This window comes from Rhea pennata, chromosome Z (assembly GCF_028389875.1).
Source record: "Rhea pennata isolate bPtePen1 chromosome Z, bPtePen1.pri, whole genome shotgun sequence".
Classification (NCBI taxonomy): Eukaryota; Metazoa; Chordata; class Aves; order Rheiformes; family Rheidae; genus Rhea; species Rhea pennata.
This window is the reverse complement of record NC_084702.1, coordinates 32,650,924-32,664,726: the sequence shown is the minus strand read 5'-3', so window position 1 is coordinate 32,664,726 and position 13,803 is coordinate 32,650,924. Positions and strand designations below refer to the sequence as shown.

The window sequence follows — 13,803 nt, the reverse complement described above, 5'->3', positions numbered from 1 at the left end:
GAGAGGGTATGTATTACCTGAATTGAATAGCCTGACATTATTCTCTGCAGGTAGCTCAGTTTGGGGAACGTTTGTATGTCTAGCTAACTTGACATTCTTTAATGTCAGGTTTGGAAGCAAGTGAAAATGTGAAGTGATAAAATTAAAGATTTATTGAGCATTTTTACTTCTGGTTGTTAAAACTTTATCCCATTTATCTTCAGGGGAGTTTTTCTGATTTAACAGCTTTGTTGCCTAAAGTGTTTACTAAGAAACATTAGTCAATGCCTGTTTCATCTGTGAGGTAATCTTATTACAAACTGATAGTTCTGTGCATATTTGTGTGTTTTAGATCAGTGTGCAGATCAGGTGAGGAATTCCTAAGAATTGTAGATGCATAAAATTTTTTTTCAGTGCATATGTGAACTTGTTTGTATACCATTTGTAGACCATGTAAATATCCTCATTATCTCCTGCTTTAATGGTATAGTTCTTAACGCAGAAGTCTATCTAAAATTTCATGAATTCTTTCTGATATGCTTGTTTGCTTGCAGAGAGCAATCGTTCCTGGTCCACCCTTCCTGGTTGGAGCATGTATTGTTCTTCTGGCTGTACTAGTAGCCTTATTCATTCCTGAGCACAGTAAAGCCAGCAGTACCAGAAAACACAGCAACAGCATCAGCAGTACACTGAGCAACAACCTAGACAGAGGTAGTGAAGAGGACATTGAACCACTGCTGCAAGATAGCAGTGTATGAAGGCTAACTTCTGAGGAGAGTCTGGAAGAAATTCATACACTGAATTGCAGATCTGGAAGCTGGGTAGGATGTGCTGAGTATCTGTCCTCCAGTAGGAAGGTAGCAATGTGCAAAGCAGGGTATATGCTGTATGAATACTCAAATCTGTACTTGAGGCTGATTCCACACTTGCAAGAGGGATTATCACAGAATCAAAGAATTGGTGAAGTGGGAAGGGACCTCTGGAGACCAACTAATCCACCCCCCTGCTCAAGCAAGGTCACCTAGAGCATGTTAGGGTTGCATCCAGGCAGGCCTTGAAGATCTCCAGAGAAGGAGACTCCACCACCTCTCTGGGCAACCTGGTCCAGGGCTCCGTCACTCTCACAGGGAAGAAATTCCCCCTCACGTTCAGGCGGAACTTCCTGTGGTTCAGTTTCTGCCCATTGCCTCTTGTCCTGTCACATAGGACAACTGAAAAGAGTTTGTCCCTGTCCCCTTGACACCCTCCCTTCAGGTGCTTGTACACATTGATAAGATCCCCCCCAAGACTACTCTTCCCCAGGCTAAACTGGCCTAGCTCTCGCAGCCGTTCCTCCTAGGGCAGATGCTCCAGCCCTCGGATCATCTTTGTAGCCCTACGCTGGACTCTCTCCAATAGCTCCATGTCTCTCTTGTAGTGGGGAGCCCAGAACTGGACACAGTACTCGAGATGAGGCCTCCCCAGGGCTGAGTAGAGGGGCAGGATCACCTCCCTCCACCTGCTGGCAACACTCTTCCCAGTGCACCTCAGGATGCCATTGGCCTTCTTGGCCACAAGGGCACATTGCTGGCTCATGGTCAACCTGTCATCCACCAGCACTCCCAGGTCCTTCTCTGCAGAGCTGCTCTCCAGCAGGTCAGCTCCCAGCCTGGACTGGTGCCTAGGGTTATTTCTGCCTAGGTGTAGGACTCTGCACTTGCCCTTATTGAGCCTCATGAGGTTCCTCTCCGCCCAGCTCTCCAGCCTGTCCAGGTGTCTCTGGCAGCACAGCAAACTTGCTGAGGAGATTGCTATACTATCTAGCATAGGAGGTCACAACTAGATGTGATTTGATTTCCAGTACCCAGTAAGTGACTGCAAATGCATGTCAAATCCTGATACTGGGTAAAAACCTCAATATACAGACATAGTGGAAAGTCTGAATGTGCAGTTCCCAAAGTAATATGCAAAATAATCAGGTTTGAGGCAGAACACAATTTCTGTCACCACTGTTAATGATTGTTTTGCCGTTTTTATGCCTTTTTTTCTGCATGCATGCCCCCATGTAGTCCTCATGGATATGAGAGGGACTGATCTGTATAGTTCTGGTATGTGAAATACTGTTTATCCATAAAAGCCATTTTGAATTTCCTGAATATGTATTTTCAACTATTACTTACTAACCTGAAATCCAGTAGTTACCAGAAGACATTGATAAAAACTGAGATGACTTCAGAGGATGAATGACTACACATAACAGTCATGCCCCCTAAATGAAGATTATATCTAAATCTTAAACCCACATTTTAGAACAATCTGTGCTGAGCAATTAAAGCAGATCCAGAAGGCACCTGAAAGCACTGGTCATAAATGTTTTACTAATAGGAAAATAAAATTTCAGTGATGTAATGTATAGTGTCTGAAATGTGGACAATCCTAATTTCTGAGGAAGGAAAATCAGTGTGTACCAGAGAAGTTTACATCAAGAAACGTGTATATTTATTGCATTTTGTCACTTTATCTGCCATATGAAACAATCTTTTCTATTAATTCTTTTCATCCCTGCCTTAACTGCTAATTAGTGTTCAGTTATTAATCCTATTTAGCCTTCATATTACTGTGTCACCTGCTAAATCTCATGGATGTATTCATATCAAACTTCCTTTTTAGAAGATGCTTTAAAGAAGTTACAGATGGCTACAAATATGCTAATTTTTAGAGACATTTTATGAAAAATACAGATTTATATGTATTTTGCTGCAGTGTAAATGGACCATTAAACCTGACTTTAACAAAGTGCTCCTATGAATGTTTTATATGTATGCAATATATGTAGATATTTGTAAGGAGTTTTAATTTTTCCAGATGGGGTGCTGTGTAAATCATGTATTTGTAAATTTAATGAGGGTACTGACAGATATACAGCTTTTTTAAAAAGATTGTGTATTGACTGAAGAAACTTTACAAATATATATTTTGAAACTTGTTCCACATGAGCAGAGATAACAAACCTTTTTGTACTATGCAGTTTAGTTTTTAAGTTAATAAGCTTCCTAATGCATAATAAATCTGCATCTTAAGCTTTCTAGGTTTCATGTGTGTGTTCTTCCAAGTTCACTGTGCCTTCTCTGCTTCAGAGTGAAAGTGGTTTAATCCTGGTACTGTATTTCAATATCTGAATTTCCTTTGTCTTGTTATTTTTTGTCTGTATCATAAAGCATGATGAAATATGTGCTTTGTCCATATGATGAAGCTGGCATGCTGTCCATTGGAGCAGAGGAGGAAAAAGCAGGAGTGAGTTTGGGGAAAAAAAAAAAATCAGATGCATATCTGATGGGATTTAGCTGTTCCTTTTTTATTTTGAGCACTCCTTTGCCCTGTTTGTAATTCAAAATATCCATCATTGAAAATGGACTTTTTTTGATGCAGGCTAGACTGCAGTCAAACTCCTATTTTAAAAATGAATGTAGAATGCCTGCAGGTTTCCAAGATGAGTGGTGTTATGCTTTGTCATAATTTGATTTTTGGATGGTCCCAGCATGGAATGCCTTAAACTTGACAAGTAATGTCAGATCATACACTTCAATATTAAAGACAGCAGCCAAATTTACTACTGTTAATAGTATTCCAGCAATTGACCTGTGAATATGAAACAGATCTGAACAGATTGGTATGGCCAATGCAGATCCATCTCTCAGATGCTGTGGTCTTCCAGAGCATGTTTTATTATAATGCAAGAATGTACAATAATATTAAGACAATGTATTATTTCCTGTTCTGGTGCAATATACTTGTCTGTTACTTTCATTTGGAGAAAACAGTCATTGCCTTACCCACAAAAAAATTTGGGGAGCAGAGAAGGGAAGTGAAAAATCTGGAGAATTATGTTTAGGATAGTTGTTCCTGTTCCCCTTTTCTTCACTTACTCTGATTTTTACAGAAGGTAAACAGTACAGAGATTTTGCACTGCTGTGTACATGCATTTGTCACAGAAGTATCATGCTACTGTATTTACAATAACATACTGGAAAACATTAAGAAAACCTTGAGCTATGACTTGTATTTTGAAAAGTGCTAACCAGCCATATGCATAATGGCATCAAATTGTCTTTTAACAAGAACAGAACTTAATTTAGACTTGGTTCATGTGACTATGTTTTATGATAAAACAAGAAGAATGACCTAGTTTTTATATTATGGAGGAAAATAAACATAATTTCCAGCCATTGGTTTATTTGCGTGGTGGCTTGGGTTCAATAGAATGTGTTGTTTTGGGAAGTTTGACAGCAAGGATGATAATGGAAGAGTAGAGATGAAGGCTTGAACTCCATGAGTCTAAAGAACTATCTGAAAACAGGTTTTTATTTTCTAGACAAACTCTGAATAAGTGCTGTGAAAAAAAAAATTGTTTTCTCAAGTATCCTCAAAGGTACTCAATTCTGTAAAGGAACAGTTGGAAGTGATCTCAATCCTGGATGCTATGGGGATGGAAGATACTGGGCAGAGTTTAAGATGCACTGTCTGGCTAGCATATCTGCTTGCTGGCCCTTATGACATGCCTGTTTTGCCTGTAGTACGGAGGTGTCCAGTGTATTGTATATGCAGCCTGAGGGCTTAGAAGTTGAAGTACCAAGAGCCTTACTTGGACTTACATTAGCTTTAAAGTAGATGCTGGATCAGCTGCTGAATCCCTGAGAAGTGTAGAGTTGGGTAGCGTAAATACAGTAAACTGAATTAAGCCCTAACAATTTTTGAATTCAGATTTTTAAGTGCCTGGTTTTGTTGGCAGAAAATGATAAATTTGTATTTGCATATCCACATGAGAATTTAGGCTTATGGCTTTCAGAAAGTTTTTGTTCCTCAAGTGCACCTTACTTGCCACTTTGGAATCTTAACCTTAATGCATGTGTATCATTATAGCTGTGGACAGGAGTGGTACTGGAAAGCAACCGTGCTGCTAGCTTTGCTTAATCTGAAAGAAGGTAAAACATGTCAAATGATTTTTCTACACTTGTTTAGCATTTGCTGGTGTTGATGCTTTTCTAAACTGGACTGTTGTGTGTTCTGTGCAAGAACACTTAAGTCAGTGTTATGGGCAAATTCTTCTCCCCACAGTTTTGATCTTGAGTTATACTTGGAGGCTTCACATTTTCAGTGAAATACTGTGGTGGTTCTGGAAAAAGAGGTGTCCTCCTTTGTTAGAGATACTTGATCATGTACTGGCGAGGTGTCTGCCCTGTGGCTTGTAAATGTGACTCTTGACAATTTGATGCTTTCTGCCAGAGTGATTCTAAACACCACTGTGAAAAGTAGGAAATACCAGTGACTGAATCCTTTAGTATCAGAGACTGAAGTGTTTATTTGCAAGAAAAAAAAAAGGTATATTCAAGTCTAAGTGTCCTTGCATGTTGCTTATGCCTCCAGAACAGTGTTTTCTAGCTATGTGTATTTCATTACATTTGTTATGTCCTTCTATCTTACTGCTTTATCCTTTCATGATCTACTGAAATGTATTTTGTAATCATTGGCTGTAACTGGCATATACACAACTGCAACAGTAGACTTCTGCAATGGGGCTTCTAGTCTGCACAGTTCATGCTTATGCTTCAATGCATTGGAGGTTCTAATTCAATGGAACTAGTGATTTTAGCAGATTTTAAATGCACATTTAAGTACTAGTATAGAACTTTAAATAGATATTTAAACTCTTTTATATGTATATGTATATGTTATGTATAACTCTCTTATGTCTTTTAACATTGTATAAAACTGAAATGGAGAGCGAGGAATATGAATATTCACTAGACTGTACCATCTAAGTGCAGTTGTGTTCTGCCAATCCTTGCCAGACACAAATTTTGACCTCTGAAATCAGCTGTAAGTTTTTAAGCTTAGAGGGAAAAGCTTTTCAGAACTGTTAATTTAAGATCTCAAGAGTGGTTAAAGATTTAATGTACTTGGACAAGAAGAAAGCTTTCCTTACCAATGAGTTATACTTTCATTCCTTAAACTTCATGGCATGTTGAGACAAATATATTGGAAACTATGGGACACTGAAAACTTGTAATGATTACAGGACTACAAAATCCCAAATAAATCCATTTTTTTGAGTGCTAATACAAGTCATATGAAAGGAGATGTGGCAAGATAAACAGACTTCAATTTTTAGTGTTTCAATATAATTCTGAAGTTATTTATCTGTATATGAAGTATATCAATACAACCTGCCCTTCCTGGAGGTGAAAGAAAAATTTGATAAAGGCCCAAATGCCAGGCAGTAAACTACAACTAAAACATTTTCCTAGGTTTAAGTCACGAGTGAGCTAGTGCTACCCTGAAGTTACAGCATCTGTCAAAAGAAAACAACTTATGACTAGGCAATAACTGAAGGAAATAAAACAACCCATTTTCCCTATTTCCCTCATCTTGTGGAGTGTCAGGGGTAAATGTCAAAATACCATGTAGCAATAATGTCAAAAAGTTCTGCACAGGCGCCTCAAGCAGCTGCTTAAGGTCTTGGTCTTTTGTAAGGAAATATACAATGGTAAAAACTTACCTCTGAGTTTGTGGAAGGTGCCAAGAGCAAAGAATTCTGAATGTCTTTGCTCTTGCTCAGTGTTGGCTATAGCTATATTTGGAAAAGGGACTTGGGAAAGATTCTACATGCATCTTTAAGTCGTATGTTCTTAAAGATATAAATTTTTCCTTGATTTCCAAGACTGCGAAGTTAACCTGGTATTTGCAGTCATGCTATTATATTTCTAACATAATTATGGGAAATGCTAACCCACCTAAGGTGTAGAGTAAGTGTAACAGAAGTACATTTGAAATAGCACAGGGTTACTGAAGACAGAAGAGAAGAAAGCAGTTTGACTTTCCTACCCAACGGAGTTTTCAGCTTTGATTAGAAAAAACAAAAAAAGTGAAGCAAGAAAACTTTATCTAGAAGTTGAGACAATAATGATTATTTCTGACTGAAAGGAAGTTTTGTTCAAATTTGTTGATTAAAAAGTGTTTTATCTGTACTAAGACCTAGCTTTGAAATGGAATATTTTGACATCTCATTGATTAATAATTTTGGCCAAGGTTACATCTGAAAGATCCCTAGATTTTTTTTTAATCAATCCGATGAATCAAAAGCATATAGAAGAACCTGCACAACAAATTTGGTCTCTGAAAACTGTAAAACTTAGCCTTCAAAGAAGAAGATTTGACCTGATCTCCCAGAGTCATTTTCCTTTGATTACTTGGTTGCTACAAGCCTTTCAAGTATTAATTAATTCATCCTTTCAAGTGGCCTTTTACATATCCAGGTACCTTGTTCTTTATCGCTGGAAGAGTCCCATCTGCTTCAATCTTAGGTGGCCATTTTGCCACTACCATAATTTTTTTATCTGTTCATGTTCCAATTTTCTGATAAGAATATGATCCTAAGCTAATTTCTGACCATGTCACTTTTGAGAAGACTTCTATAGATATATACACAAGAATGTTTAAAAGCAAATAGCTGAGTTTGAATCAGAGTTCAGAAATTTGTTGTTAGGATAATGCTAGTTTAATCTTTCTGTGTCCTTTTGTCCTGCATAAAAAAACCCCTAAATGTCAAGAGTCATGCAGCAGTGTTATTGAGAGCACTGCATGCATTTATCACTTCAGCTTTGACTGCATTTTTTTTTTTTTGACTAGCCAAGGTTCAGCTGATTAGTCCATTTGACAGCTGGGACTGGTACTCCTTGACGCTCTGCTAGGTTGCAGCTGTCTAACAAACCTACAATTAGTATTAAAAAAGCCCCAGGAAATCCTGACTTTTTCTGCTACAGCATTAGCCCCGGCAGCTTGATCTTGGGAGTAGTTTAAGGCATAGATGTCTCTGTAAAAAGATTACAGCACTTCATTACTAAGTAGAATTAATCATAGGGGGAAAATCTCATCTGAGAAAGTGGTACATCCATCCGCAAAAGCCAGCATGTTGGTTGAGTTAGAATGTGCCTTAAGGCACTGACCTTCAAATATTAAGATAAAACATCAAGTGCTTTTTGGATGTTAGACTGTCTGTCTTGTCACTTTTGAGAAAATGGCTACATTAAAGTGAAAAGCTACTGAACTACCTAATGATCCATATCTAGCATTCACCAATCAACCCAAAGAACCAAAAAGAGCTTTACCAACATGCCTTACCAATATGGACGCATTGCTTTTGATGCTACTTAACCCCCGATAACAGGGACATGGAGCAGAAAGGGTGGTTTTGTGTTATTCTCTTTGAAAGTGTCACTGGTGTAAACAGATCAATTTCAATTCACCTGCACATCTACAGTGCCCCTATTGTCCATGTATCCTGTAAGTTTTTATGGGCATGACCAGTTGTGTCTGTGCCTAGATTAGTTTGGGCTTCACTGAACTTAAAAATATATTTCCATAATGCTTACTGTCTGTTCAATAGGAATTCATATGCCAAAGCAAGTGATGGGAAATGGAATGTTCTTTACTCTTTTACAACTAAATGTGGGAAATAGCAGGAATACCTTTACCAAAGTTAGCTGTTGTGTTAAATGGGCTTGTGATTCAAAGAAGTTGGATATGGGTGGAGCCATTCCTTTGTGGGATAACAGCTCAATAACTGAGCAAATTGAGGCCAACTAAGAATATCATCTAAATGAAATGATGTGTAGAGATTTGTAGCAAAAATATTAAAATTGATATGAATAAACTATGAATGGAAAATGTTTGAAACCTTAGAAACAGCAGAATAAGGAAATAGTGCATATACATAACACATACTATTTGCTACTAATTGATGCATAACACTCCAGAGACTGTCTCATTCCTATGACCTAATAGCAAGATGATGAAACCTGAAATCCTAGTGATAAGATGGCAAGATGACAAGCCTGGAGCCATAACATACGCAACCAGTTGAAAACAGAACCACGAACCTCAGGAATTTTGTGTAAGATTTTAAAGGTACTAGACAAGCTACTGAAGTGAAAGATCCCAAGCAGTGTCTACAATGCAGAAGTATAAAAAGCAAATCCCCAAATCAGTTTGTCATCTGGGTATCTGAAATCATTTTGTAAAATGAAATCTACTTCCTGCATTGAATTTTGTTATAATAACTTTCCAGAAATGGAGGAGTGAGTTAAAAGTCCTGTTGTGACTGACAGCACTCTTGCAGCCTGGGAGATGGCTGGAGAGTGCTTTCTTCTCTATCTGCAAAGCAAGAGGTGCCACCAGACATGAAGATGTCAGAAGATAATTTAATTGGTGACAGCAGCTGGGTTTGAAATGCTTGTTTTTAGTCTTTCCTAGTTATTTCTGAGCTAGCTGAGGAACTGCTTTACAGAAAATTTAGGAATGCTGCTCTAGGCCAAAGTGAAGCCTGCACAGAGGAAAGTTCTTAAACTATACAAAAGAAGCAAACTAAATGTTTATGTATTGACAATGTTTATTGATGAAAGGAGGAAAACAAGTCCCTAATCAAGTATTGATAAGGGTAGAGTAAGAAACAGAAGCTGAGATCAATGAGTATTTGATATGCAAAAAAGCCTTCATGCTGTTGAGAGTGAAAACTGTGGAGGGGATTTCCAGCACAGTGGGCACAATGTGGTTCAAGAGGTGACAAACAGGCTCTTTGTAGAGATAGACACCACTGCATCAGGAAAGGTGTGACTGTCAGCCTGAAAGCAGACTTCTGAAAGCAGACTTCTGAAAGCTGCTCATTGTTCTTCAAGCTAGACATTTGAGACTTCTAGCACCTCTCTACTCCCATACTTGGTTTGTATACAAAGAGCATACTGCAGTTCTGCCAGCGGAAAAGGTACTAAGAACATACCAAACTTTTGTGCTAGTCCTGAAGCTGGAAAGGCAGAGGACAGAACAATATGAAGAGGATTAAGCCTTCCAAAAGAAAAGGAAGCTCTTGATGCAGGACAGAATAAAGCTTGAAGAGTCTGGCGACCCTACTCTGTACATCATAAGCTTGCCTTAGGGTAGAAACTGAAAGAGAATCAGGAAAGGCTCATTTCTCAAAAGGAGCAGGTTGAATTAATTCAGTCACTATTGTAGGAAGAAAGGAAGAAAAAACTGTTTATATATAGTTGGACCTTGTTAAAGTAGAGCACATCTATTTCTTCTGGGGAAATTCAAACCTTGAAACTGTCATTTGAGTTTCACCAGAAAATCCAATAGCCTCTAGAGCATTTTAGACTCTGTAAACATTTTTCTGAGCTACAGAAAAAAACACTGGAAAAGCACTGCTAACATATTCTTAACAAACAAACAAAACCAAACTTCCTGTAATTGAAAGCAGGGGAAAAACATAAGGCAAACAGCTAAGCCACCTTGTCTGACCCAAGAGAGGAGTTAGCACTACAGAGAATCCTTGGAGGAAGAACAATATATGTGGGGGACTGATTTAACTGCTTGGAAACTAACTTCAAAATATGCATTTCCCAGCAGCTGGATACCTTTGTAAATATTTAAGAAGAATCTCAGAAGCTGAACAAATTAGACAGGCTCCACAGGGTACTGTGACAGTAAGCACAAAATGATAATAATAATAATAAGGAAGTCAACCCTAGGCACTTCCCAATATGGCAATGGCCTAGCTACAATTATTAACTTTACTGCTCAACATTAAAGCTGCTTGTGTCTTGAGAGGTTTACAGATGAACTTCACAGTACACGACACTGCTGAAGCTAATTAAAATATGTTAACGAACAATGTTTGCGTGTGCCTGAAAATATGTTCTGTTAGCACTAACAACAGCACAAATGGTTAACACCATTTGGAAGGCGAAGTCATAGGGATCCGTATCTTCAATGGATTTTGTCTTAAGTTAGGCATACTTGCATTGTACAGAAGTTTATGTCACTTGTTGATTCATGTTAGACCTCCAGCACTAACAAAGACCACCAAAGTCTTGGCTTGACCTTGGCTTTGAGTTGTCTATTCGATAACTTTGCTTCATCCATATCAGGAAATAATTTGGCATGATAGAAGGGGATCAGCTGATGTAGACTATTGCTGTGACTTCAGCTGCTGTTCGTATGTGGTTCAGGAGAATTACTTTGAATTATGCTTAGTCTTGTCCTCTGGGCCAGAAGTCTCCATCATGCATGTGGTTTGGAGATATCTAAAGGTTTAAGTACAAACTGGATGATCTTGTAACAGTGGGATCTGCATAAAGGCCCAGGAAATCTGTTCTGCACATATGAAAACCATTTGGAGAACAGCACCTGTGTGGTAAGTAGAGAAAACTGGGGGCATGTTTCCCAACTGCACCACTGCTCTGAACTGAGTCACTGGTGCAGGTTCTGTCTGAAAGGAATGTGTTTTCCATGACAGTTTTAATTGCTATTGCAGGGTTCAAGGTCTTCTCTCTCTCTCTTTAATAAAAGCTCCTAAATGAAGGCTTCTTCCATCATAGATAGTGGATAATTATAAAGGGTCCTGTGTTGAGACCAAATATATATATATATATATATATATTTGTAATAACTGTGAAAACTTGTTTCTTTAGGGAAACTCCTCACATAAATTTTAGTGGCTGTATCAGATTCAAGACAAGTGTTGGTTCATCCCTCAGACTTCGTATCTCCTTCCCCACCTTATATTTTTTTTCCTATGTATTAGCATCACATCTGCAAAGGGGCCTGCTGTGTTTGTATTTATCCATGCTGAGCAGTCCTGCTGAAGTCAGAATAAAATTGAGCAAGTATGTAAATCTTTGCAGGACTGGATCACAAGGCTGGAGGTCCTTACAGCAGGGACTATTTCTTAAGATGTGTCTGCCTGATCCTTTACGGGCAAAAGCAGGTAGGTCCTGCTGGTGCTCCCTGCTGCTATGAGCTTGCTGTTCCTACCCTATTCCACAGCTAGCTCAGAAATGGACCCTAAACAGCAATCCTTGCTGCAATATAAGCTGAATTAACTCAGATTTATTGTCACACAAAGGTAGCTCCCAACTGCAGGTGGCTCAGAGTGTGAACAGAGTAAGTCTAGACCTGCTAGCAAAAGATGTAGTAGCTATAGCACACTGAGCTATCTCAACAGTGCCCTAATCAGAAATAGAAACTGTTTGGTGATAACAGTTTATAGAGCCATATTAATGCCTTAAATTTGCATCAGTTGTAATTTCCTATATATTTTCCTAAAAGTTCCATTTTTCTTCCATTAATCTCTAGGAAATGTCCATTTCCAAAATGTCTGTTCTTCTCCACAGCCTTTACATCCTGACTTGAAAGTGCTGATCAACTTAATTTTTACACAGCAAATGAACCAATGAAACCAACTACAAAAGTAAAGTTAAGCCCATATGTGTTTTTGTAGGATCTGACATTTACCTTAGGATGAGGTCTTTCCATTCCTTTACTCTCTTTTTCCATATATTTTGCATTACTTGGTGATTATGTTTCTTTATATTCTACTTCAAAAGAACAGCATGTTTGCAGCTAGGCCTTAGATTACAGAGAGGATCTAGAGAACAAGTTGTCTGTCTTACTAGTACTGTAAGTGTACTTCTAAATGTGTGCCTTATTATAAATGCACTCTCCTGCATTTTCCTTGCCCTGTTAGTACCTCTTTCATGTTCTGCAGACATCTGTGCATTTTTGGAAGTTTGCTTTTAATTGTGTAGTATTTTTCAGCAACAATCATAATTGAAATCAATATTAATATCCAGGTGTCAGAATATGTAGAGCTGGTACAAACAACAAAATTAAATAACATTGAACTGTAATAGTTTCTTGTGCTGTGGGAGTTGCTACTGTTATAGTCTTAAAATGTCCATGTGTTATTGAATTGGAAGACTGAACATAAATGCAGGACTAACATATTTATGAACTAAAGGCTACCTTCATGCAGATTTTTAGCTTCTGAGAGCTAAGTTACAGAAATATGTTTGCAATTTATTTGTCATCTTCTTAAACTACAGCTATAAAAGATTTTATTACATTTTTACATTTCAAAAATATTAAAGCTGTGATAGAATTGAGTTATTGTGTTTTGAAGTCAAATGACCACTAGCTGGCAATGTTATACAGCTCTTCCTGTTGCAGATTCATTGCATAATATATCATGGTTTGACTCAAGACCTTTAATTTTAAAAATAGAAAAAGAAATTGGATTTCAGTGGGGCTGGACACTTTTGAATATTTCACAGCTAAGGCTCCTGTGTAGCTTAGCAAGAAAATAGAAAGGACAGTGAACAGGAATAGTTTCTGAAGTAATAAACTTTGCTTATAGGATTTCTTTTGTTTCTCCAGTTCTATGTGCTTAGTTTTAACTTCAATTTGAAATGTCTTTTATTCACTTCAAACCATCAAGTATGTCAAAAATGAAGCTTGTATAATAATTTAATCTGTCAGTAGTCTGGACTATACTTTAAAATCTCTGTATGGTTCCTTCCCTTCATTGCGCTAATTTCAAATATACTATCCTCACCTTCAAATGCTTTAAAACTTCACCTTCTCCTGCCTATCCACTCTTGTTTGTTTCCTATTTCATCATTTCAGCCTTCAACAAGGGGCAAAAATATTCAAAAGCTCAGGGCAACAACAGTGGGTAAAAATGAAACCGCAAGCTGCCTGTATTTCTATCCTCATGCACCAGATACTCTTCAAATCCCATTATTCAGTATATTCTTTGTTACATCCATCAGGTCTCTTCCTTGCAAGTAGGTGGAGACATGCACTTACATGAAGCTCAATGTTTAGAGTTTGTTATTTCTTAATATGAAGAAAAATGTAAAAGAATAAAACACAAACAAATTAGCTTACAGTCTAGAATACTGCAACCAATTTTTTAAAGTCATGTTTTATCCTGGCAAAAGGATGGTGTAGAGA

General features: G+C 37.8%; 1 protein-coding gene across 2 annotated transcripts in view; it reads left to right on the top strand.

The window, feature by feature from the left end:
• MFSD14B (major facilitator superfamily domain containing 14B) overlaps window positions 1-3,043 on the top strand; it is a 32,450-nt gene extending 29,407 nt beyond the window's left edge. For both annotated transcript variants that reach the window (XM_062599824.1, XM_062599823.1), the window contains one exon: window positions 534-3,043. In XM_062599824.1, the coding sequence (XP_062455808.1) occupies window positions 534-737 (204 nt within the window). In that variant the 3' untranslated portion in view covers window positions 738-3,043. The remainder of the gene's footprint in view (window positions 1-533) is intronic.
• Window positions 3,044-13,803: the final 10,760 nt, after the last annotated feature.